The 22249-nt window shown below is 59.1% G+C and overlaps 2 protein-coding genes across 10 annotated transcripts; one reads left to right on the top strand and one right to left on the bottom strand.

Annotated features, from left to right (window-relative positions):
• The first annotated feature begins 211 nt into the window (after positions 1–211).
• Positions 212–19336, top strand: RHBDF2 (rhomboid 5 homolog 2). 9 transcript variants are annotated; one of them, XM_088176401.1, is made up of 20 exons: positions 212–302; positions 9428–9535; positions 10926–11001; positions 11100–11249; positions 11325–11431; positions 11714–11906; positions 11981–12193; positions 12736–12861; positions 13198–13331; positions 13537–13749; positions 13879–13990; positions 14319–14393; positions 14703–14864; positions 15010–15110; positions 15545–15608; positions 15722–15816; positions 16037–16112; positions 16464–16564; positions 16755–16908; positions 17497–19336. In XM_088176401.1, the coding sequence occupies exons 2-20, from the start codon at positions 9531–9533 to the stop codon at positions 17914–17916; spliced, it is 2577 nt and encodes an 858-aa protein (XP_088032527.1). In that variant the 5' UTR covers positions 212–302; positions 9428–9530; the 3' UTR covers positions 17917–19336. The 9 variants fall into 9 exon arrangements, with proteins under 9 accessions (XP_088032527.1, XP_088032526.1, XP_088032525.1 ...); XM_088176400.1 differs by having other exon boundaries at positions 13509–13749; positions 13879–13986; XM_088176399.1 differs by having other exon boundaries at positions 11100–11431.
• Positions 19337–19452: 116 nt separating this feature from the next.
• On the bottom strand, positions 19453–22249 carry AANAT (aralkylamine N-acetyltransferase). Its single transcript, XM_014889205.2, has 3 exons — positions 21981–22249; positions 21065–21219; positions 19453–20730 (listed from the first exon to the last, which is right to left on the bottom strand). Exons 1-3 carry the CDS (start codon positions 22135–22137, stop codon positions 20425–20427), a joined length of 618 nt encoding a protein of 205 aa, XP_014744691.1. The 5' UTR covers positions 22138–22249; the 3' UTR covers positions 19453–20424.

The following is a 22249-nucleotide window of genomic DNA, read 5'->3' as shown; positions in this document are numbered from 1 at the left end:
GTGACAGTGCCGGTACCGCCAGTGCCGGGTCCCAGTCCCGGTGCCGCGGGGCAGAGAGCTCGGGCGGCCGCAGGGGCTCACCCCCACGGGAGATTCCCCACGGAGGGGCCGGTGCCCGCCGGGACCGTGGGACGGTCCCGGGAGGAGACCCCGCCTCAAGCCGCGCCCCGGGACACGCCCCAGACAAGCCCCGCCCCTGCCACGCCCCCAGCCCCGCCCGGCCCAGGTGGAGGAGGCGGCGGCGGCTGCCGCGGGACCGGCACCGGGAGTGGCACCGGGGGCAGCACCGGCAGCGGGCTCAGGTGAGCGGGGCTGAGGAGGGGAGCAGAGCGGGGCTGGGGTCCCGGTGTCTCCGCGCCGCTTCGCTCCGTGACCGCCCGGTTTGTTGCTGCTTTGTGAGCGCCGCGTCCCGCCAGCTTCCTCCTCCACCCCCCGCCTCCCGCCCGGCCCGGCCCAGCCCGGCCCCGTGGGGCTGCCTGGGCGCTGCCTCTGCCCACCCCGGACCCTTTGTGGGGCGGGGGGCGCGCCGCGGATCCCCCTGCCCGGGACCGTGCCCTGCCCGGCGCCTCCAGGGCGGATGGCGGGGGCCGGGCTCCTCCTCCTCCTCTTCTTCATCACAGGGGGAAGTGGGTGCGTGTTCCCGGAGGGGTGACCCGGCTGGAGGGAAAACCCTGCCCGCTCCCCGGCCGAGGCAGGGAGGAAAGCTCTAACCTACTTTCTGGCGCCGACAACCAGGCGGGCGGGTGGTTTTTGTTTGTGTTTGCTGGTTTTCCCCCTCCCCAGGTGAGCAGCGCCCTTCAGGAGCGTTAGCAGCCTCGACCCTGCCGGCGAGGGCAGGTGGGCGGCGGAGGGGACCGGGTCCCTGACCCCCAGCATCCTCCTGCCCGCCGGGGCTTTGTTGTTGTAGCTGGTTTGAGGTTTGGTTAAGGGCTCTGGGACGCTCGCACGTGCTGCCTGGAGTGGCGAGTGCTGCCACCAGCCCTTCGCAGGCGAACAAAACCCTTACAGAGCAGGGAGGTCGGGTCATCCTCCGTCCGTGTGTACACCCCGCCGGGAGCAGAGGGATGCTATGCGTGGATATTTTAAGTCAGATTTTTGCTGTTGATCCTCCAGGTTTGGGACAGAGGGGTGAGGCTGAGCTCTAGCCCATCCTACCCTGCCTTGCTGCCAGGCCATCAGGGCTGGGCAGAGACCATCCTTCCAGGCTTCCTATAGCTAGGCTGTGGTGCCCACGGTGATCTGAGACCCTGCAGTTCTCACTCAGCCCCCCAGACCCGCGTTCTGCAGGGGGAAGGGGACCTGATAGACTGCATTGTCACCACTGTGTCCCTGTGGCAAGAGGAAGTGTCCGCCTTCTTCCCCAGCGTGGCGTCACCCTTCTTGCCACGAGGAGCCAGGACATTCTCCTGCTTGCACGTTCTTAGTCCCTGGATGGTTGCTGCTGGGGATTTCCAGGGTGAACTCATCATGCTGCTGCTGTCCTGGGCACACAGCCTCCAGCCCAGCTGGGCAATTGGGGAGTGCAGCCCACCACAGTGCCGTGCCTATCCTGAGCAAGGAAATGCTGCCCACTCAGTTCCCTCCGTTGTGCCCTCTGAAGTAGCATCCTTTGCCTCCTGCCTTTTTCCCAAGTGGGAAATAACCAGCTTGGAATTGTCCCGTCTCCAAAATGAGCTGAAGGGTTCAACTGCAACTGAGCCTGGGAGAAACCAGCGCTGCCTCTGCCTGTGCCACCCTGGTCAGCTCTGGCTTCACATGTGGCACCTGGGCTCCCAGCTGCTGCACCTGGGCTCTGCCCTTCCCAGCTCCTTTGCAGTTAATGGGGTGATCCACACCTTTTGCTGCTTGCTGCTGTGGAGGGTGGCTTCTGCCAGCCCTGCTCCCGTTTGCTATAAAGTGTTTTTTTGCTCCCGTTTGTTCGTGAGGGTTGTCTGGCACCGCTGCAGCTGTGCTGGGGCACCTGGAGGTGTTGCAAGTCCCGGAGTGAGAAAGGGCAAACCACGGAGTGGGGTTTGACACCACAGAGTGGGGTTTGACACCACGACACGGCCCTGATGTAAATTCTGCAATACAGGGCCGAGCCTGGTGTTGGCTCTCAGATGCACGTGTGAGTGCTCAGCAGGAACAATAGATGCCTGTGGGTGGTGGGAGAGCAGCTCGGAGCAGGGGATGCAGAGCACGGGGGCGTGAATCCGGTGGGGAAGACTGCCTGGGTCCCCTCAGGGGGAATGCACTCGTTGGGATGCACTGGGAGACCTGGGGAATGTGGGCTGTGTTTGTGCTGGGATGCAGGATGAGCATGTGGCTCTCCTCTGGGTTCATGTTTTGTTCTTAAATGCTGCTCCTGTTCAGCTCTTATAGTGAAGCTGAGGGATCCTCCAAATACATCCTTATTCCTTCCCTTAGGTTGTTCTTGAGCTGAAAGCAGTCCTTAGGACAAGCCAGGAAACAGAACTCATTACTAAAGAAACTAGGAGGCAGGTGATGGAGGACCAGCTGGTGGGGGAGTTGCAGAGCTGCCCACACCAACGTGAGGCTTGTGAGGCATTTCCACATTTCCCATGGGCATTGGGAGTCCTGCAGGGACCTGACCCGGAGGAGCGAGTGCAGGCTTGGTGCTGTCAAGGGCTCAGCCCTGAAGGAGTCAATTAGTGAAAGCTGAAAATTAATTACTTAGATCTCTATGAGCCCACAAGTGATGGGATCATGAACTCTCCTCCTCTCGAGGAGCTTTTTACCTAATGACTTTTGGTTTCTGCTGTCCTGCCGGGCTGTGAGATGTCTGATAACACAGCAAGCTCCCAGCGGAGGTGGGCACAGTCCCTTTTAATTACAGGAATCCGGGAGTTGTGGTCATATGGGAGCATGCAGTGGTTTCAGTTATGGTCATTTCCTGGCCTCTGAGTCGACCTGACGAGCTCCGTGTGTGCTGGTGGGTATGGAGGAAATCCTTGCCCCTTTGTCCCACTTAATCCCTGTTACTTAAAAAAAAACCAACAAAAAACCCAGTTGTTTGGTGGTTGCTCTCTTAATGAGGCATTTAAGGTCGAGAATGGACCCAGGGAGGACCCCATAGCAACCCTGCCCTCTGTTTGTCCCCCACACAGGACCCCTGTGTCCCCCTCCTCCTTGGGGACTCACACTCCAAGGTCAAGCATTGCAGGGTGCTGGTCATGTTCGCTGAGCACAGGACAGGGACAACCCCCAAATAACTGCTCTGTGAGGGCAGGGGAGCAAATATTTATGAGGTTTGCATGTGAGGGCTTCCTTCTCCACCCTTGTCCTCCAGGAACTTAAAACTGGGAGAACTGTGTGGGTTTCACTGGAGAAGGAACCAGCTCCCTGCCTGTGGAGCAGCAGTGGGGTGAGGGAGCCTTACTGTATGCAGTGCCTCAGTTTCCCCACTTATGAAATGCCACAAAGGAGTCAGAAAGCACGGGAGTGTCCAGTGAAACTGCAGTTTGTCACTTTGGGGATGGTTTGTGCAGCCACAAGAGCAGGGTTGATGCTGTGGCTGTGCCTTGGAGGTGGGGAGAGTGCAGATCTAAACCCACTTGATGTTGTGCTGCCAGAGGCTGCAGTGGGACATGGGGTGTGAAGGGAGCATGACAGTGCCCAGGGATGCTCCTTGGCCTTTTCCCAAGCTGCTGACGTTGGATGGGAGAAGGAAACCCACCAGTGTGGAGGGTGGTACTGAATGTCCAGCCCTGTGAGGACCCATTCAGAGGGGTGGTGTGTGGTCACTCAGTGGATGCTCCTGCCTTACAGCCGTACCACAGGACCATCCCTCCCCTCTGCAAGGGCCTTTTTCAGCTGTTGCAGCTCCCAGGAGTCCCCTCTTTGAGCAGCCTCTGTTGGTTTGTGTTTTATTGATTTATGGCTTAAAAGTAATATTTCCTGGTGTAATTCCTCTGGTCTGACAGACCCACTTGGGGCAGAAGAGATGTGGCAGCTGTGTCCCAAGATGCCCAGTGTGCCAGTGCCCCCTCCCACACCATGGGGCTGGCTTCACTCCCCGTGTGTCATGCTGCAGCTTGTGCTGGGGGTCTGATGGAGTTATTCCTGTAATTTGCCATCCTGCAGGAACACCAGGCAGGGCTGGGAGTGACCTCCTGTTATGTGTGAGCCCCGAGGCTGCACTCTGTGCCCATGGGCAGCTGGGGGGAATCCCTGCCTGGCCTCAGCTCCTCCATGGAATGAGCAGGGACGTGTCACCAGAGCTGTGCTGTTGTCATACGCCTTTTCCAAGAGTGATCCCATAACCAGTTACCTGTTGTACGTGGTGACTTAACCCAGTCAGGCTCTCCTGGGGAGGACATAGGAAGTGGCTTCTTAAAAAGCAGCATCTCCAGCCCCTGTGCTGAGCTGAGTGGCTTCCCTGTGGGTGCAGCATCCCAGGGGTGGGATAGCAGGCAGGAGGAGGATGAAGATGGTTGAGGAGACCCCATTTCCAGCTCTTGGCAGCTGAGAGGCTGCAAAGTGCCTGGCTGGCACAGGTCCATAAGATGCTGTGGTGGGAAAAGCATCACATTCCATAGTGAGTGTAGGATTCCCTGTGCTGGGCTTGCACTGTGTTGGATGGGGATGAGCTGTTCTCAGTCTGGCAGGCTGCAGGTCTGGGTGCTTCAGGCCTCCTGCAATCAGGAGTGAAAGGAAGGAAGCTGAGGAGTGGCCCACCCACGCTTGGCTACTGCTGGCTGAGAGGGGGGAGGAGCACTGAGTCTTAATGGGGTGTCTGGGGGACAGCCTCCAGCAGAGGTGTCACCATCCACAGCCCCAAGGGACACCACAAGGTCCTTCTCCCCTCTCCTCTGGGAGCTGCTGGCCCTGGAATGGGAAAGAAGGAGGCTGCAGGTGTCCACTCAGGGCTCCCCCTTTGCACGGGGGCTGTCAGCACTCTGTACAAGGCTGTGTTGAGATAAGGAATCTGTTCCCACAGCCGGGGAGCTGCAGCCAAGGAGGTTCATCCTGCTGCCAGCCCAGGGCTCCTCTTGTCCCTGGGATGAGCCAAATTCCTGCACAGGGCTGAGCAGCACCTCCCAGTGCTGCGTCCCACACAGCGTGGGGATGGTCAGAGCTCAGGGCAAGGGAACCCTCTGTAAATATGGGGCATTTCTGCCAGCCTTGTGCTGCTTTGAAACAGGCAGCAGGAGACTGGGCAAGTCTGCAAGCCCAGCCAGAGCCCTGGCATTAAGAACTGCTTGAAGAATGAGTGTTCAGTGGAAGAACCAGAGGGAGGGGTGTCCCCTCCAGCCCCATTAACCTTTCATACAAAGAATTTTGCTTCGAGGAGGGAAGTGGGAGTGAACTCAGTAATGACCTGCAGCATGGGGATGGCAGACACATGGCCTGCAGGCACACTGTCCCCTTCCCTTGGGTAAATACTGACCTGGGACCCCTCAGCCCCTTCCAGAAGGTGCAGCCAGGGCTGAAACACATCATCATGTCTGTGCACTCTGTGTTTAAGCCAAGCTAATAAGGAATTGGAGTAGATTGAAGTAATTAATCAGTTCTTAGTTAAAACCAAGTTAAATCAATCCTGGTAGGCTGGGGGAAAAGGAAAAGGAGCTTTCCTTGTGTGTGCTGTGACCCTGCCTGTGGAGCAGCCCCCTCTGCACACTCACCAGTGGAGCTGCTGCTCTTCCCTCGCTCCCAGTGGGGACTTTGGCCCTTTGCTCTCCCCGAAGCCGTTGGGGTGACTCAAAGTCCCCACATGCACATTCCTCACTTGGCTTGAGCTCAGCCTGAGCAAGGGGCCATTGAGCCGAGGGTCCCCTTGTGCAGCCGCAGCCCCCCCAGCAGCACCCACCCCAGCGGTGTGATTTGCAGAGGCTGGGTTTGTGCAGTGCTGCCTGGTTGGGGCTGTTGTGCTCTCAGGGTGTGTGCACCCCAGGGAAGTGGGGAGGTGTGGGCTGGGTGGCCAGTGGCACAGAGGGACCCCATCCCAGCAGGCTGGGAAGCCTTTGGGTGTCAGCACTTGCTCTGCTGGGGTGGGTGGGGGTTGTTGAGCTGGTAAGAACTAACGAGAGGGGCAATGTGGCTGTGATGTGGGAAATCCTCCACATGGCTTTTTCCACCCGCTCCAGGCACTGCAGGCAAATCCTTCCCTCTCCATGCCCATAGGGATGGTGTCACCCAGGACTGCCGGGGAGCCCAGGCCACTTTGCTGGCCCTGCAGCCCTTGCAGCAGGGAAGCCCAGCCCAGCTGCAGTGGTGTGCAGTGGTGTGAGTGTCCCCGTGTCCCTCCCCGCGGGCAGGGCTCGCCTTATCAGCCCAGCACAGCTCCCCCGCCCGCCATGCTCTCTCTCCCCAGCCACTTTCCTTCCTCCTGGGGCGTGTTCCCAGCTCGCCCAGCTCAGCTGCCATTGCCCAATGTCCTTCCCGACAGAGGAAAATGGGAGAGGGTGTTCTTAATGGTGGCGTGGGTGAGGTGTGTGCTGGCTGCCTGCACACCCTGGGGATCAGACAAGATCTCAGCACTCATCCATAGCCCATATTCCTGCCCCAGCCATCAGGGAAATGTGGATTTAAGCCCCTCTGGGTGTCCGTGCTGACCATGTGGCTCTGTGATAAGGGAGAGGGCTGATGACCGTGCCCTCTGAGGCACAGAGGGCCTCTCTCAACACTCAGACTGAAACCCTGCATCTCACAGTTTTACCATCCAGTTCTGTTGTGACAGGGTTGGGACATGTGGGGAAAAAAAATGGGAGTGTTTTTCTTTTTTCTCTCCAATTATACGTTTTTATTTCAAGAGCTGTTTGTACTTTGGCTCCTTTTCTCCAGGCCTGAAACTCGAGACTGCAAAATGGTAAAAAGCTTTTTGAAAGGGAGCAGAAGCAGAGAAGGTGCTGGGTCTCTGCTGGGGTGTGAGTCCACAGGAGCTCGATGTTCAGAGCATTTGCACAAATTGAGTTTCCTATCTGGAGCTCTTAATAACTGGGAGCATCTTTTAACACGGCTCCAGCCTTGAGAGAGGTCTTTAACGTGCTTGTGAATCATTTATGGGCAGCAGCAGCAGCAGCTCTGCCTGATGGGCTCTTGGGTGCCAGCAGCTGCGGGGGTGTTTGGGGGCTCTGTGGCGTTGCTGGCCCCTTTCTCACTGCCCTGTGGAGGGGAGAGGAAGGGCTGGGCTCATCGTGCTCAGGGGGATGGGTATGATGGGTGTTCATGAGGGTCCCACTCCCTGCCCCATACCCTTGGGTGGCTCAGAGCTCCTGTCTGCTCCAGCTGAACTGCACCAGCCAGAGGCACAGTTATTCCAGTAATGTCCCTTCCCACAGTGACAACAAGCTCGGGGAGAGAGGTCCTGATCCTTCTCCAAGCATCCATGAATGCACTGCATGCACTCCCCTCCAGCCAGGGCTGCTCTGCAGGGTTGTCTCTCTGCTGTCTGGTGCTATGGCTGTGCTTGGCTGTCCCAGTTCTGCTCTCCTGGCCTTGCTGATGGTCCCTTTGTGTTGCTTGGACCATCCCATCGTGTCCTGCGGTGACCCTTTGTGTGAACTACATCATTTTTTCCATCACTTTCTTCCTTGGGTGTACTTCCTCTGATCAGTGCGTGTTGTGATTTGCCCTGGGGCTGGGAGCCAGCCCTCCTCACCTTCCTTGTGCCTTTTTTGGTTGAAGGCTCAAACCTCATCCCAGCTGCTCCCCAGTGACCCCAAACCTCTGCCCTCTTGGGAAAGGGTGGGGCCTGCACCCCCCTGCTGCTGTTGGAGCACAGGCTGTGTCCCCCACTGCTGGATGTCAGGCTTTGGTGACCTTCAGCTTTGGGAGGGGAGATGGGAGATCTCTTCTTGCCAACCAGACCAGGTGGTCCTCCCTCCACACCCTGCCCATTTATCTCTCCCTGTGGGTCAACAATTGCAGCAGCCCCAGTGCATGGAGATCTTTCCCAGACTGAAGTGACAACGTGCTGCCCCCAGGACCCTTCTTCCAGCTCCTACCAAGCTCAGGACATGCTTGTGGCTGCCAAGTCCCATGCCTGTCCCCCCCCTGCTGCTGTGACCTGCCTTGTTCCCACAGCAGGGCATGTGCTCAGCCATGCCCCCATGCCAGCTCTGCATGTCTCCTCTCACTTCCTTTTTCTGTCCCCAGGACAAAGCCACCACATCCACCCTGAGTGTCCAAGGGCTGGGCTGAGGCTCCCTGGGGACCCACAGCCGAGCTGTGCCCTGTGATGGGGTGTCTGATGCCAGGGCTGCCAGGCAGGGAGCCGTGCTCCTGGTGGCAGAGCTCTTCATGCCAGGGCTGGGGATGTGACAGGACCTGGGATTGCAGGGGATCTAGAGGGCCAAGCTTGTGGCAGGCTGTCTCTGGGTGGAGGTGCTGTCTGGCCCATTCCCAGCTCCAGAGGGCTTGGATGCCAGCACCAGGCACGTGGTGAGCTGGAAAACACCTTCCCAGCACCGTCCACTGGGGATTTCTCTGCCTGGCACAGGATAAGGCTCCTGGTGGCTCAGGATCTGTGCTCAGGGGGTGGCTGCTGCCTCCAGCCTGTGTAGCACGGGAACCTTGAACCCTCTGGGGCCGCTGCCCTCCTCCCCCTCGTGCTCCGTGCCAAAAGTGCCGATGCACAGAGCCGTGACAAGCGCTCGGGCCGTGTGACCGTGACTGGACAGCAGGTGCCCGCCGGGCTGTGCCAGCTCCCCCAGGACTGAGTCACCTCAGGGGAGGCCAGTGCAGCCCCCCCTGCATAGGGAGCTGGTGGGAAGGGAGACCAGGATTTTAAACACGCTGCAAACCTGTTTTTGCTGGGAAGCACAGAGATCTGGGGCTGTCCAGGGTGTGATGGGAGCAGTTGGGGATGGGGTTTTGGGGTGGGGCTGTAAGAGTGGGGCTGTGTAAGAGTTTGGCTGCAATTTCTGTGCTGCAGGCCGTGCTGGTTCTCACCACTCAGAGCAATTCCCCAGAGCTGGAGAAGGATGAGGGTGGCCCAGGGATAGCTCTGACCCCAGTGTGTTCCCATTCCCAGCTCTCCAGAGCAGCTGCCATCTCGAGCTCATTGCTGGCTGCCCTGGGAGGAAAACAAACAGAGTCTCCAGCTCACCAGTGGGATGGAAAGTTTTACTTGCTGAGCCTGGCACTCTCCCAGTGTAGCAGCTATGAAATACCCAGTGAGGCACTCATGTTCCATGCTGCTCTTCCTGGGTGTCTTGCTTCCCAAGAGCTTTGCCTGGCAGCAGCAGAGGAAAACTCTCTGCCTGTCCCATGCTATTCCCTGCCATGGAGCACTGCTATAAATGGGGCTTTTCCTCCTCCTGCTGCCCTGTGCCAGCAGCTGATCCCTGTCCTGATGTCCAGGCACCTGCAGCCCTGTCCCCAAGGTCTAGGGAGCACTGAACTCAGCTCTCCCTCTGCCAGGATGCTCCTGCAGCCCTTGCCTGCTTTCCCATGCACGGTTTTTCATCACAGCCTCTCCCTGCAGGAGGAATTGGGCCGTGTCCCGGGGCTCCCGTGCGTGAAGGACGGAGGCAGAGGAAGGCTGCCCTGGGTGTTTACCATCACTGCACAGGATCCCTGTCGTTCTTATGAGGTGAGGAGACCCTCGTGGGGACCAGCACTGCCTCAGCCTACAGGGGAAATTTGGGAGTTGATTGCTCTCAGCTTTGGTGCTGGAGCCCAGCTCCTGTTTTAATGCAGGAGCAGAAGGCTGTCACAGGGCCCAGGAGCTGATGGAGGGGAGCAATTCCAGCTAGTGCTGCCAACTCCAGACTTTCCCATCCCTGGGGAGCTGGTTCTGGACTCCTGCATCCCCATGAAGCTCATCCTTTGGGCACCCCATGTTCCTTAAGCCAGGCTTTGCTTGTGATGTGGTCTAAGGGGAGGGTTGTGTTCAGGGCTCTAAGTGCTAAGGGAGCTGCAAAAGTGTCTCTGTGCCTGACTCTTGCTTTGGGAATGGGCTGCCCAGGGGATCCTCTTGCAGAGGGGGCTGGTGGGATCTCAGTCACTCATCTGGTTGCTGAAGTGATGTTTCCTAAGGAGTGCAGAACTCTAGGAGTCTGGTTATTGGGATCTTGGGCAGGGAGAGGAACAGGCCTGTGCATCAAGCTGGCATTTTGCAGCCAGTGGCACTGTGCAAACGTGGCAGGTGACACCATTCCCATGGCTGTGGCTGTTCTGGAGGACGAGAGATGTTTGTGAGACCTCTGTGAGTCCCCTGGGCACTGGCACATGGTCAAGGGAAGAGGTCAGAGAGGGCTGTGCCTCCCCTTTGGTTGCCCTCGTAGTCCCTAGTAGGATCTGGGACTTGTTCTCCTGCACTCAGATGGAATTACTTTTCCTGCAAAGCCCTGCCTGATAGAGCTGGCTGCAGGGACCCTTGGGAGGGGATTTCTTGAGGAATTAACCACATCTTGGCTGTTAAGCCTCCCTCTGCTTGCACGTGCACAGTCTCCCAGCCTGGTGTGTGCATGAACGTGCCAGAGGGGAGTATCCTGCATCTCCCCTTCATGGGGCATCCTAACACGTGGCAGGTCCATGTGGGAGCTGTGGTGCATGTGGGGATGTGCATCAGGTGTTTTCAGGCCTTGTGCATCCCTCCCTTCCCACCCTGCACAGGCAAGAGGAGCTCCTTGCAGACATCCCCTGCAATCTCCCCTTGGCTCCCTTGCCAAACTGGGAGGGTTGGTGTTCCCATGTGCTGCAGCTGTGTGCCATGGCCCTGGCCAGGGCTTGCTGGGATCTCCCAGATTTCCAAGGCACATAGTGAGGCTCGTCCTGGCGCGATGTGAAACCTGAGTGTCCCACAGGCATATGCTGGGATGATGGGGATGCTCTGACTGGTCACTGTTGCCATCCCTGCCTTACTTTCAGCAGGTGAAGGGGTGGTGTTGGTGACCATTGGGGGACTAGGAGTGAGTGGTTAATATGAGCCTTCCCACCCACCCAAATTCAGGGATGCAATGTGGATTTTAGGGATGCAGCAGGTGGGTTCATGATGGCAAGGTGTCGCCATCACAGCCAGGGACACAGGAGGCTCAATCTGGTGACATCCCACTGGTGAGACCCCATCTCCTCCTGGGACCCAGCCTTTCCTCACACACCAGCTCCTGGGGGAATACTTCTCCCCCGGTGTCTGACTCCCTGCACTCTGCCAGCCTGCCGACCACCACCGGCCCAAGATGTCAGCGGGGGACAAGAACGGGGGCAGCCGCTCCAGCAGCAGCCGCCTGCAGAGCAAGAAGCCCCCCAACCTCTCCATTGTCATCCCTCCCCGGGAGGCAGAGGAGGACGGTGCCCACAAGGAGGTGAGTGCTGGAGCTGTGGGGCTCGGGGGGCTGCCAGGTGCCATCCTGTCCCTAATGCCCTGCTCTGCCTTGCAGCCCTCCAAGGTGCCCGTCTACCGCAAGAGCAAGAGCCTGCAGGAGCCCCGCCCGGAGCGCCGGCCCGGCTTCCGCCGGCAGACATCCCTGTCCCAGAGCATCCGCAAGTGAGGGCAGGGAGGCACCAGCCGTGCCTGGGTCACTCAGGGGACATTGTGGGTGCTGGCAGAGGGCTTGGGGTGGGGTTGGGGAGGTGTGTCTCAGAAGGGAGTGCAAGAATCACTTTCCTCCGCTCCCCTCTGACCCACAGCCGGGTCAAAACTGCCCTGCTGCAGGCTGGGCTGACACACCCCAGCCCCAGCCGCCTGTCAGAGGGGATGCCTGGGTGGAATGGTGGTACCTGGTGCGGGGGTCCAGCTGTGTGACAGCTGTGCCCGCCATGTGTGCAGGGGCACAGCGCAGTGGTTCGGCGTCAGCAGCGACTGGGAGGGCAAGCGGCAGCAGTGGCAGCGCAAGAGCCTGCAGCACTGCAGCATGAGGTACGGCAAGCTGAAGGCTGCCTATCGCGACATGGAGCTGCCCAGCCAGGAGGTGCCCTCCTTCCAAGCCACCGAGTCGCCCAAGCCTGCCAAGATGCCCAAGGTAGAGCTCGGGGTGAGGAGGGGTCCTGCTGCCAGCCTTGCTGTCCCAGCACTGACACCCCTTCCCTCCCCTAGATCGTGGACCCGCTGGCCAGGGGCCGTCCCTTCCGCCACCCCGACGACACCGACCGTCCCCACACGCCCCACCACGTCCTGCCCCCGCTCACCCCCGGCGTTGTCTCCTTGGCGTCCTTCAACAGCATCCGCTCGGGCCATGGCCGCCTGCCCCGCAGGAAGAGGGAGTCTGTCGCCCACATGAGCTTCAAGGCAGCTGCAGCCCTTCTCCGTGTGAGTTTGGGAGTGTGACGGGGATCATCTGCCTAAGCCGGGTTTCAGTTCTGTTCTTCACCCGTCATCTTTGTTTCTTGGCTGTTTGCTTTGCATGGAGACTGCTGTCCCTACAGGGTGGGTTTGAGAGGGGAGATTGTTTTTTTTAACCTGAGACCTGCTTAAAAGTAGGAGTTCTGGTGAAAATTGGACAATCTGAGGAAAAAAAACAGCTTCTGGGTTCTATTGCTGAGAGGCAAGGAAATCTCTCCAGCAGTTTTCTTACTTCTGAGGAGCCCTGGGCAAGCCTTGGTGTAGGTTTGTGGGTATGAGATCAGATGAATTCAGAGGTCACTTGTCATGCTGACTAACGTGGCCCTGGTCCAGTGCAGATTCTGAGGCAGCATCTTCTGCCAGTTCCTCCCCACACAAGGGGCTGTGGTGGCTGATTGGGATTTAATCCTTGCCACTTGGCTTTGGAGAGGGAAGATCTGAGAAACCCTCAGTGCTTCAAAAACTGAGGGCTTCTGGCTGCTTACCTTCATTTGCTTGTGCTGCCAAAGGGGCGCTCTGTCCTGGAGCCACTGGCTCCCAAGCAAAGGAGCAAGAGGAGCTTCCTGTACCCCAGCTTCATGGATGAGGACATGGTGGATGCTGCTGATACCCTGGACTCGTCCTTCTTCAGTAAGGCAAGTGACATTCCATGCTGGCTGCTGTGGCTGGGGCATGTCCCAGTGCCCTGTACAGGGGTCTGGGTGTGGTGCAGGGCTCTCACAAGGATCCCTGTGTTGGCACTGCACCCAGTAGTGACAGAGGCATCGTGGCTGCTGTGCCCCAGCGTTGGTGATGGTCCTTGGGTGTGACAGGGAATGATGTTGCTATCTGGTCACATTTCACACCCTCTGATGGGCTATTAGTGGGATATCATTGGGGATCACCCACTCCCCCTGGCCAGGGAGATGCTCAGTCAGGGGGCTTCTGAGCCATCCCACATATCAAAGGACACATATCCATCCCCTTTCCAGATGGACATGCACGATGAGACATACTCCATGCCTGATGACGTCTTTGAGTCTCCTCCTCTATCAGCCACATACTTACGCATGCACCAGGTGGGGGAGGATGCCAAGGTGTCCCCCGAGGTGGAGCAGCCCACCCCGTGAGTACCAGCCCTCAGCAGGTGTTGTCCCTGAGGCTGCAGTCAGGACAATGTCCCCAGCCTTCCCTGCGTGGGCACCAGGCACTTAGATGATGATCCTTAGAGAATGGAACCAGGAGGTGCTCAGAGCCTCATCTCAGGGCTCTGACCATGAGGTGTTTCTCACCTTTTTGGCAGGTGTGATGGGTTTCTCCTCTCTCCACAGGCGGGAGGGTGTCCGGCTGGGTTCAGTGCCGGGCAGTGCAGGCCCGGCTCCGCGGCGGGGCCGGCGCATCGCCTCCAAAGTGAAACACTTCGCCTTCGACCGCAAGAAACGCTACTACGGGCTGGGGGTGGTGGGCAAGTGGCTGAACAGGACGTACCGGCGCAGCCTGAGCAGCATCGTGCAGTCCCAGCTGGAGATCACCGACAGCCACCGGTAAGCAGGGGACACCTCACTCAGATATGTGTCCCCTTCAATGCTTGGGGATCAGGGTTTGGGGGACTGCAGTGTCTCTTTGCCTAGCCGTCTTTGATCAGCTCCAGTTTTGGATCCTGTCCCCTCCAGGCCATATTTCACATACTGGATCACCTTTGTCCACATTCTCATCACCCTGCTGGTCATTGGCACCTACGGCATTGCCCCCATCGGCTTCACCCAGCATGTGACGACAGAGTTAGTAAGTTTAAGAGCCATCTTTTGGGGGGGACTGTAACCACCAGTGTCCCGTGGTGTCATGCTCCTTGTGAGGATTGGGAGCATGTTGTGGGGCTCCATCATTTGAGAGGCTCTGTGAAATAGCCAGGGCAAGGGGACGAGCAGCACCGTGTTGCAGCAGAATACGTGGTGGGAGCAGAGCTGTTCCCTCTTCCCTTGCTGGTGGGACCCCACAGCCCTTCCTCTGGGATGAAGGGGCTGCTGAGCCCCTTTTGAGTGGAGGGAGACAAGGGTGCACTCCCTCAGCATTCACCCCTTCAGTGGGAGCTGACCCTGGCCTCTCTTGGCAGGTGCTGAGGAACAAGGGTGTCTATGAGAGTGTCAAGTACATCCAGCAGGAAAACTTCTGGATCGGGCCCAGCTCGGTAAGGACCCTGCCAGACCCTTGGCCTCTGGTCCCATGCTCTGCCTTCTGCTTCCCCTGCTCTAAGCTGAGGGGTTCTCAGAGGGGCAGAGCTTGACCTCCTCACTCCAGCCTGCTGTCCTTGGCCCCAATCCCACTGGGACATTTGGCATCCCAGTGGGATGGTCCTGCCTTCTCTTCACTGGGATGACAGAGACCTTTGCCTCTTGCCTGTGGACACCCCTGCCCCTGCTAAACTCTCCCTGGGGATGGCTGGAGCAAAGGGAGGTGCACAGATAAAGCATCTCCTTTACTGGCATCTCCCTCCCAGATCGACCTGATCCACCTGGGAGCCAAGTTCTCCCCCTGCATCCGGAAGGACCGGCAGGTGGAGAGGCTCATCCAGCGCGAGCGGGACCGGGAGCGCGGCTCCGGCTGCTGCGTCCAGAACGACAACTCAGGCTGCATCCAGACCCTGCCACAGGACTGCTCGGTGTGTGCCCTGCCCTGGGCAGCAGGAAGGGCTGGGGATCCCTGGGGAAACCATCTCAGCCCTGCACTGCACCAGGGCAGGATGCATGTGGGGTCAGAGCCGTGCATTCCCTGCTGCATCCTCCGTCTCTCCATGCTCCTTGCAGGAGACACTGGCAACATTCATCAAGTGGCCAGGCAGCAACGCACCAGCCATGGGCTCAGGAGAGAAGCGGACCTCAGGGGCTGTGTGTCACCAGGACCCCAGGTAGAAGTAGCAGCTGGCTGGAGGTGGCCTGGTCACCTGGCTGTGTGTGGGGCACAGCAGAAGGGGCTGCATTTCCAGCTTGGATGCCTTGAATCCTCTTGTCTGAGGGGATGGGGAGGCTTCTGTACACTGTAGGAGAGTGATAAACAGGGAGTCAGTGGGGAAACTGAGGCAGGGCCTGTCCTAAGCACAGGCAGCAGCAGGTGATGCTGTTGTGTTGTGCTTGGCCCTGTCCTGCTGGGATGGGAATGTCCATGGGCATCGGTGGGGTTGTCCAACAGCTCTGAGTGCTGCAGAGTTCACCTGCAGAAGGAGCTGCTGTGGGACACAGGATCAAGGCAGATCCCAGAGCTGTCTGTGCCTGAGGGGGTTCCTGGTCTGCAGGGGGGATGTGTTGGGGGGACCCACCTGACTCGCCTCCCTCCTCCTGCCAGGACATGTGAGGAGCCAGCATCCAACCCACCCCATGTGTGGCCAGACGACATCACCAAGTGGCCGGTAAGAGCCTGGTGCCACCATCGGCTGGTGACTCCATGGTGGCAGTGGCAATGAGCCCAGGACGGGGCTGCAGGGACAGCCTGCGGCCACACTCCTTTCCCTCCTGCTTCTAGATCTGCACCTACGAGACCAAAACCAACCACACGGGCTTTGCCCACCTGGACTGCGAGATCAAGGGCAGGCCCTGCTGCATCGGCACCAAGGGCAGGTGGGTCATGGCAAAGGGGACACCTGGCTTGGCTCCACCCTCTGCTCTCCTGCCTTGTGTTGTCCCATCAGTGTCCAGAGATGTGCCTGGGGAAAGAGGGAGGTTACAGAGCCTTGAGGGGTGGGAAGCACAGTGGCAGCAGGCTGGGAGCACAGGGGGATGCTCAGGAGCATCCTGAGTGTGCCCTGCCCCCAGCGAGCCCCCTCCTGCCCCCTGCCAGCTGCGAGATCACCACACGGGAGTACTGCGACTTCATGCACGGCTACTTCCACGAGGAGGCAACGCTCTGCTCACAGGTGAGCAGGGCCAGGGAGGCATGGCAGGGCATGTGGGATACAATGCTGGCAGCCATGCTGATCCCAGGGGGCTTTAGAGTGTCCTACCAGGAATGGGGCATGGTTGGGATGGGTGTGAGCAGGGAGGATTCAAAGTGCAGGGACTTGCCTGGCTATTGGCTGGGCTCCTGCTGCTGTGCCCACTTTGCTGCTGTGGGGCAGGAGGCAGCTTTTCCAGCACCCACAGCAATGTGGGTTCCCCACACCGTCCAGAATCCCCTCACAGCTGTAACATGGCATCATTGGCAACCCATCTCTGTGACCCATCCTTTGCTTCCTGTGACTCTGGGGACAACCCTGCTGCCTTTGCAGGTGCACTGCCTGGACGAGGTCTGTGGGCTCCTGCCCTTCCTGAACCCGGAGATCCCTGACCAGTTCTACCGCCTGTGGCTGTCCCTGTTCCTGCATGCTGGGTGAGCTGCAGCCCCCCATGTCCCCAGGGATGGGGGAGCTGGGGACTGGAGTGCCCATCGGGGTGGAGTGGGAGAGAAGAGGGAAGGGCACTCCCAAACTACGATGACAGGTGCCTTCAGTGGGGGTTTTGTGAGCTGTCTCATGCCCCGGGGCTGGGCAGGGGTCTCTAACACAGCGCCTCTCCCCCAGCATCATCCACTGCCTGGTGTCGGTGACGTTCCAGATGACGGTGCTGCGGGACCTGGAGAAGCTGGCAGGCTGGCATCGCATCTCCATCATCTTCATCCTCAGTGGCATCACGGGCAACCTGGCCAGTGCCATCTTCCTGCCATACAGGGCAGAGGTGAGGGTTTGGGAGCTCTGTCCCAAATCCTGTCAGCTCCCAGGGACCAAAGGACACCCCTCTCCATCCTCATCCTGGGCAGAGGGTTGGGGAAGGGGCTGGAGCATGGATTTTCACCTCCTGGCAGGGTTTGCTGCAGGGAGAGGGGGAGGGGGTGTCCCTGCCCCACGTGTGGCGTTGGCACATGCCATGTGTGTCACCTGTCACCACGTGTCTGTCAGCGTGCAGGGTCCCTGGGCAGGCAGATGGCTAATCTGCTGCCAGCCAAACCCTGTCAGCCTTTAAATGAGATCATGCCAAGGGCCCTAATTCCCCCACGGGTGTGCCAGGATGGGGCTGTGGTCTGGGAGGGGGTGATGCTGTCTGGCTGCTGAGTCACACAAAGTATCAGCTCTGCCAAAACAGCAGCAGCCTGCTCCCCTCCTCATCCTCCTGTGCCAGGGCTCGTACCCTTGAGCCCCGTGCAGGATCCTGCACAGGGATGCAGGAGCCAAATGCATTTTGCTAGGGGAGGAGGTGATTCCTGGGGCACATGAGGTTTGTCTGAGGTGATACAGTGACCAGCCCTGACTTCTCCCATCCCTACAGGTGGGCCCTGCCGGGTCCCAGTTCGGCTTGCTGGCCTGCCTCTTCGTGGAGCTCTTCCAAAGCTGGCAAGTGCTGGAGAAACCCTGGAAAGCCTTCCTCAACCTCTTTGGCATCGTCCTGTTCCTCTTCATCTGTGGCCTCTTGCCCTGGATCGACAACATCGCTCACCTCTTCGGGTTCCTGAGCGGCCTGCTGCTGTCCTTCGCCTTCCTGCCCTACATCACCTTCGGCACGGTGGACAAGTACCGCAAGCGGGCCATGATCATCGTGTCCCTGCTGGTCTTCGTGGGGCTCTTTGCCTCGCTGGTGGTGTGGCTGTACGTGTACCCCGTGAACTGGCGCTGGGTGGAGTACCTCACCTGCCTGCCCTTCACCAGCAAGTTCTGCGAGAAGTACGGGCTGGAGCAGGTCCTGCACTGACCCTGCCGGCAGGGATGGGGCTGGGAACAGGTGATGTTTTCTATGGGGTGGGTCATCCCCAGCCTGTAGGAGATGGTGGTGGCTGCTCCAGGATGGGGCATGGCTCCATCCTCAGGGACGGTTTGGGGTACCCCTTGCTCAATGCTGGGGATGCAGGGCTGAGCCAGCCCTGCCTTGAACCCCTTTGGGGCTCTCTCCTGATGCTGGAAAGCCATAACTGGTTTGAGGACTGACTCTGGTTGCTGCCTGTGTGGGGAAAGGGCTGAGGGAAGTGGGATTTGCGTGTATCCATGGCCAGGCTGGACTCCCAGTCCTGGGGTGAAGTTTCTGAAGTCTCCAGCCTGTGCCCCTGCCTGCCTGGGGCCCCGTCCCACCTCAGTGCCCTGCAGCACTGCAGCTCATACTGTGAACACAACCCCCTTTTTGCAGGGGCACTTCTTTTTATCCACAGCTCTTTAGGCTCAGGGTTTCCCCATTTTGGGCTCCCTGGAGTCTCTCTCGTGGCTCCAAGATGTTCAGAGCTGAGCTTCAAAGACGTTTTTCAGTCCTGTTCCCCCTGAGGCCCCCAAGGAGGTTTATGCCTTCCAGCCTGGCTCCTCACTGGATGGAGAGGCAGGACTTGAGACAGGGGGCTTTTCTTTCCCTTATTTCAGTGACATTCTCTTTTTGGAAGGGGAGGAGTGGCAAGGACCGTGTTTGTAGTGCCATGGTGGGAGGCAGCCATGGAGAAAAGCCCCTGGGGGGCTCGTGTGGCTGCTTCTGGAGCCCACAGACCTCTCAGGAAGCTGTCAGTCCTCCCACCCTCTGCCTTGAGTCCCTGCTGTTTCCCCTTTCCCTTCTTCAACGTGTGGAGACCCGGGTAGCCCTCCCTTCCTCCAGTGGTGCTGGTCAGATGGAGAAGTGCAGGATGGGGCAGTCACCTTCCCTCTTCCCTGCCCCAGGCTGTACATTCCCACCTGCTCTCAGCCCTGGGCTGCTCTCCCCAGCATCTCCTCCTCCTTCCCAGCAGCCATGGCACGAAGGCAGGTCCTTCCTGGGGTCCAGGTGATCCCCCTGGGCTGGTTTGGACCCAGGCTGGTGCCAGGCTGTCTCTCCCCTGAGATGTGTTGCTTTGGTGCTGGAGGCCTCAGTGCTTTTAAATGGGGGTAGGTGGGAATCCCACAGTTAGGATGTTTTGGGATAAATATTCAAGGGCTGAGAGCCTGGCTCCCTCTCCACAACCACTTGCTAAATGAGCCCAGGAGCATCTGCATCCGTCCCTGCATCCCTCCCTCCACCCTGGGCCAGTTTTCAGCCCCACTCTGTCCCTCCAGTTGCTGCTCCAGCCAAAGACAGACACTTCACCTCATTTGTCTCTTTTTGATACTTTTTTTAAAAGCTGTGGGTTTCCCCCCCTTAATAAATTTCTACCTGTATTTAATGAGATGCACGAGCCTTCTTCTCCCTTCTTGGGCCTGGGGATGCAGCATTTCTGAGGGGTTCTGGTTGTTTTTGGTGATGCCTGGCATGGCAGGGAGGGAGGGCAAGCTGGGGCTGGTGTCCTGATGGGCCACTCAAAACCCTTCCTGGGAGGAGACAGGGTTTGGAGGGTCTCAAGCAGAAGGAGAAGCCAAACACTTGGATCCATGGAACCTCCTGATCCTGCCTGAGGGCAGAGTCACCCCTACCTTTATCCCCACCCTTCTCAGAATGACCTGAGGCTGGATTTGCCCCTTCTCCCTTGAGGTTGAGGTGTCCCAAGGGGTCCTGGATTGCTCCCCTCATACCAGCTGGTGCCCTCCCTCTGGCCATTGTGGCGAGGTCATGATCAGAGCAAGGCAGGAACACACATGGGCTGTGTAGAAAATCACCACCACATCTTTATTTGCTGCTTTCCAACTACCTGAGTCGTTTGCAGAAGGCTTGTCCTGGGCTGGTTGTGGGTCTGGGACAGGCAGGACCAAATGGTTTGAATTGGTTCCCTGGGAAGGCTTTGTAATGTGCAGATGAGGATGGCTGTGGGCTTGGAATGTGCTCCAAGGGGTCTGGAAGGATGGCTGTGGGCAGGGGGTGGCTGCCAGGGCCCCTGCCTGCTCTGGGGGCTGCTCAGGGAGGGCTTGGCCATGGTGTGCTCCACTCGTGGTGGTGGTGATGGTGGGAGGGGTGCTAGGCTGGGGCAGGTGTTTGCAGGGCCTCTGCTGGGTGTCTCAGCAAACTGCAGTGCCCTCAAACCAGCAGAGCCCCCAGCCATTCCCAGGGCAGAGCCTTTCCATCCCAGGGCGCTCATGGCCCTGCAGCCCACCCCGACCTGCCAGCACAGCCCTGGCTAAAGCAGAGCCCAGGGATTTGATGCTTCCAGCAGTGCCCAGCCCTGCAGGGATGGGATGGGGCCAGGCTGATGTGGCTGGAAGGCAGATGTGACAGAGGGAGCAGCTGTGGCCAGGGCCAGCCAGGGAAGATGGATCACTGGTGGGGATGCAGAGGCCTTGCAGCCTCTCATCCCCCCAGGCAGGCCAGAGCAGAGGGCTCTCAGCAGCCGCTGTTCCTGCGCATGAAGGCGTGGCCCCGCACGGGGTGCTGCATCTCCACGAAGGCCAGGTCCCCCACGGTCACCTCACAGGGCCCCAGCGCCTCGAAGCCACACTTCTGGTAGAAGGGCACGAGGAAAGGCTCGCACATGAGCAGGGCGCGGCGGGCGAAGGGCAGGCAGCGCAGGTACTGCAGGTAGCGCCACATCAGGATGGAGCCCTTGCCCTGCTGGCGCACGGTGCGGTGCACGGCCAGCACGTGGATGTGCACGGCCGAGCCCTGCGCCTTGTGCAGGGTCAGTGCTGCCTGCGAGGGGGGACAGAGGTTAGCAGCACCAGCGGGTCCCACCCTGTGTCATTGCACCCCAAAAAATCAATCACGTCTTCCCCATCCCTGTTCGCCTCCTCCCCATCATGCTCGGGGGGCTTTTAAGTTTAAAATGAATGTTGAGGGGAATTACTTGGCATATTTTTTAGCAGCATCGTTTAAATTAATTAATGAGAAGGTTCATTTCTAGAGCAGCCCCGTAGCAGTTAGTCCTGGGAGAAGATTTTGAGAGTAGCCTCAGGGAGCTTCTCCTGGTCCCCAGGCTCTGGCAGTGCCTCTCCCAGTGCACGAGGTGGGAAGGACTGGGTCATACCTGGCTGAGCCTCTCCTGGTCCCAGAGGGAGCCGATGATGAATGCCACGAGCCGCCCTTCCTCAAACCAGCCGAGGGACAGCTCCGGGCACAGGTTCAGGAAGTGGCGGATCTCATCCAGGTGCAGGGGACAGTCCCCAGAAACCGATATAAAAGCTGGAGGGGGGCAGTGGTGATCACAGTGAGAGACACAAAACACACCCAACCCGGAAAAACTCCCAGCACTGATGTAGGGAAGGAAAGTGAGATGTGATGGGGAGTTCTGGCATGTATCCTGCTGCCTACTAGGTCTAAAGGAGTTCTGAGGGACACAGATGGTTCCAGGGAGCAGTTCTGCCTCTCCAAAGGCAGTTACTCAGTTACTCCCCATGGCCCAGTGGCCAGCTCCTAACTCTGCTGATTCCAGAGCTACAGCAGCAGGTGCTGGACTGAACCCTCTGTCTCAGCATCTCCCTGGCTGCCCCTGTCCTTTCAGAAGATGGAGAAATAGGCTGGGTGAGTCTGGGTGAAGGAAGCTATGGTGAAGGAAATGGGAAAAGTTGCCAGGATGGCACCTCAAAGTGCCCCTTTTCAGTAGGAGGCAGAGCGTGGTGTCCTTCCTCCCACTTCCCCTTTTCCTACCGTGTCTTTCAGAGATTTTGGGAGAGCTGGTCCTACTCAGCATCACCTCCCACCATCCCCACCCCAGGGTGAGCTGAGGCCGTGATTCTTCTCCAGCTCATTAACCACACTTCCTCCACCTCGCTAAGGAGCCCGTGGTGGCCTGGCCACAAATCACGGCCACTGCATCCCACCCACGAGGGCACACATAGGGGAATTCGCCACTATAGGGAGCACAAGAGACTGGAAACAGAACTGGAAACAGATGCAAAGGGATCCAGCTACTGCCTCCAGAGGATCTCCCCGGTCCCCCGTACCTTCGCGCTCGATCTCGAACACGCTGACGGCGTCCTCGGGGCTGAGGCAGCGGAACTCGCTGGCGGGCAGCGTGTGCCGGCGCTGGCCCCCGGGCGAGCTGCGGGGCGACCGCAGGTGGACCGGCTTCAGGAAGGGCAACGCGCTGAGCGCCGACATCCTCCTCCTCCTCCTCCTCCTCCTCCTGATCCTGTTGCCGGGCTTCCCACCGCTCCGTGTGTTCGGGGCAGCCTCTGCCGGCTCTCACACCCTTTATTCCAGCCAAGCTCCT

Source organism: Sturnus vulgaris, chromosome 20 (assembly GCF_052056855.1).
Source record: "Sturnus vulgaris isolate bStuVul1 chromosome 20, bStuVul1.hap1, whole genome shotgun sequence".
NCBI classification, from domain to species: domain Eukaryota; kingdom Metazoa; phylum Chordata; class Aves; order Passeriformes; family Sturnidae; genus Sturnus; species Sturnus vulgaris.
The sequence above is the reverse complement of the archived record's forward strand: the minus strand, read 5'-3'. Positions and strand labels throughout refer to the sequence as shown.

Excerpts from the sequence above, each read along its gene's own strand:
- RHBDF2 (XM_088176398.1), top strand. Across the intron at positions 12,194-12,735 it reads CAGCTGCAGCCCTTCTCCGT|GGGCGCTCTGTCCTGGAGCC; the intron begins GTGAGTTTGGGA and ends GTGCTGCCAAAG. Across the intron at positions 15,111-15,544 it reads GTGTGTCACCAGGACCCCAG|GACATGTGAGGAGCCAGCAT; the intron begins GTAGAAGTAGCA and ends TCCTCCTGCCAG.
- AANAT (XM_014889205.2), bottom strand. The coding sequence starts at position 22,137 with ATGTCGGCGCTCAGCGCGTTGCCCTTCCTGAAGCCGGTCCACCTGCGG. Across the intron at positions 21,220-21,980 it reads GTTCGAGATCGAGCGCGAAG|CTTTTATATCGGTTTCTGGG; the intron begins GTACGGGGGACC and ends GCCCCCCTCCAG. Across the intron at positions 20,731-21,064 it reads ACCAGGAGAGGCTCAGCCAG|GCAGCACTGACCCTGCACAA; the intron begins GTATGACCCAGT and ends CCCCCCTCGCAG.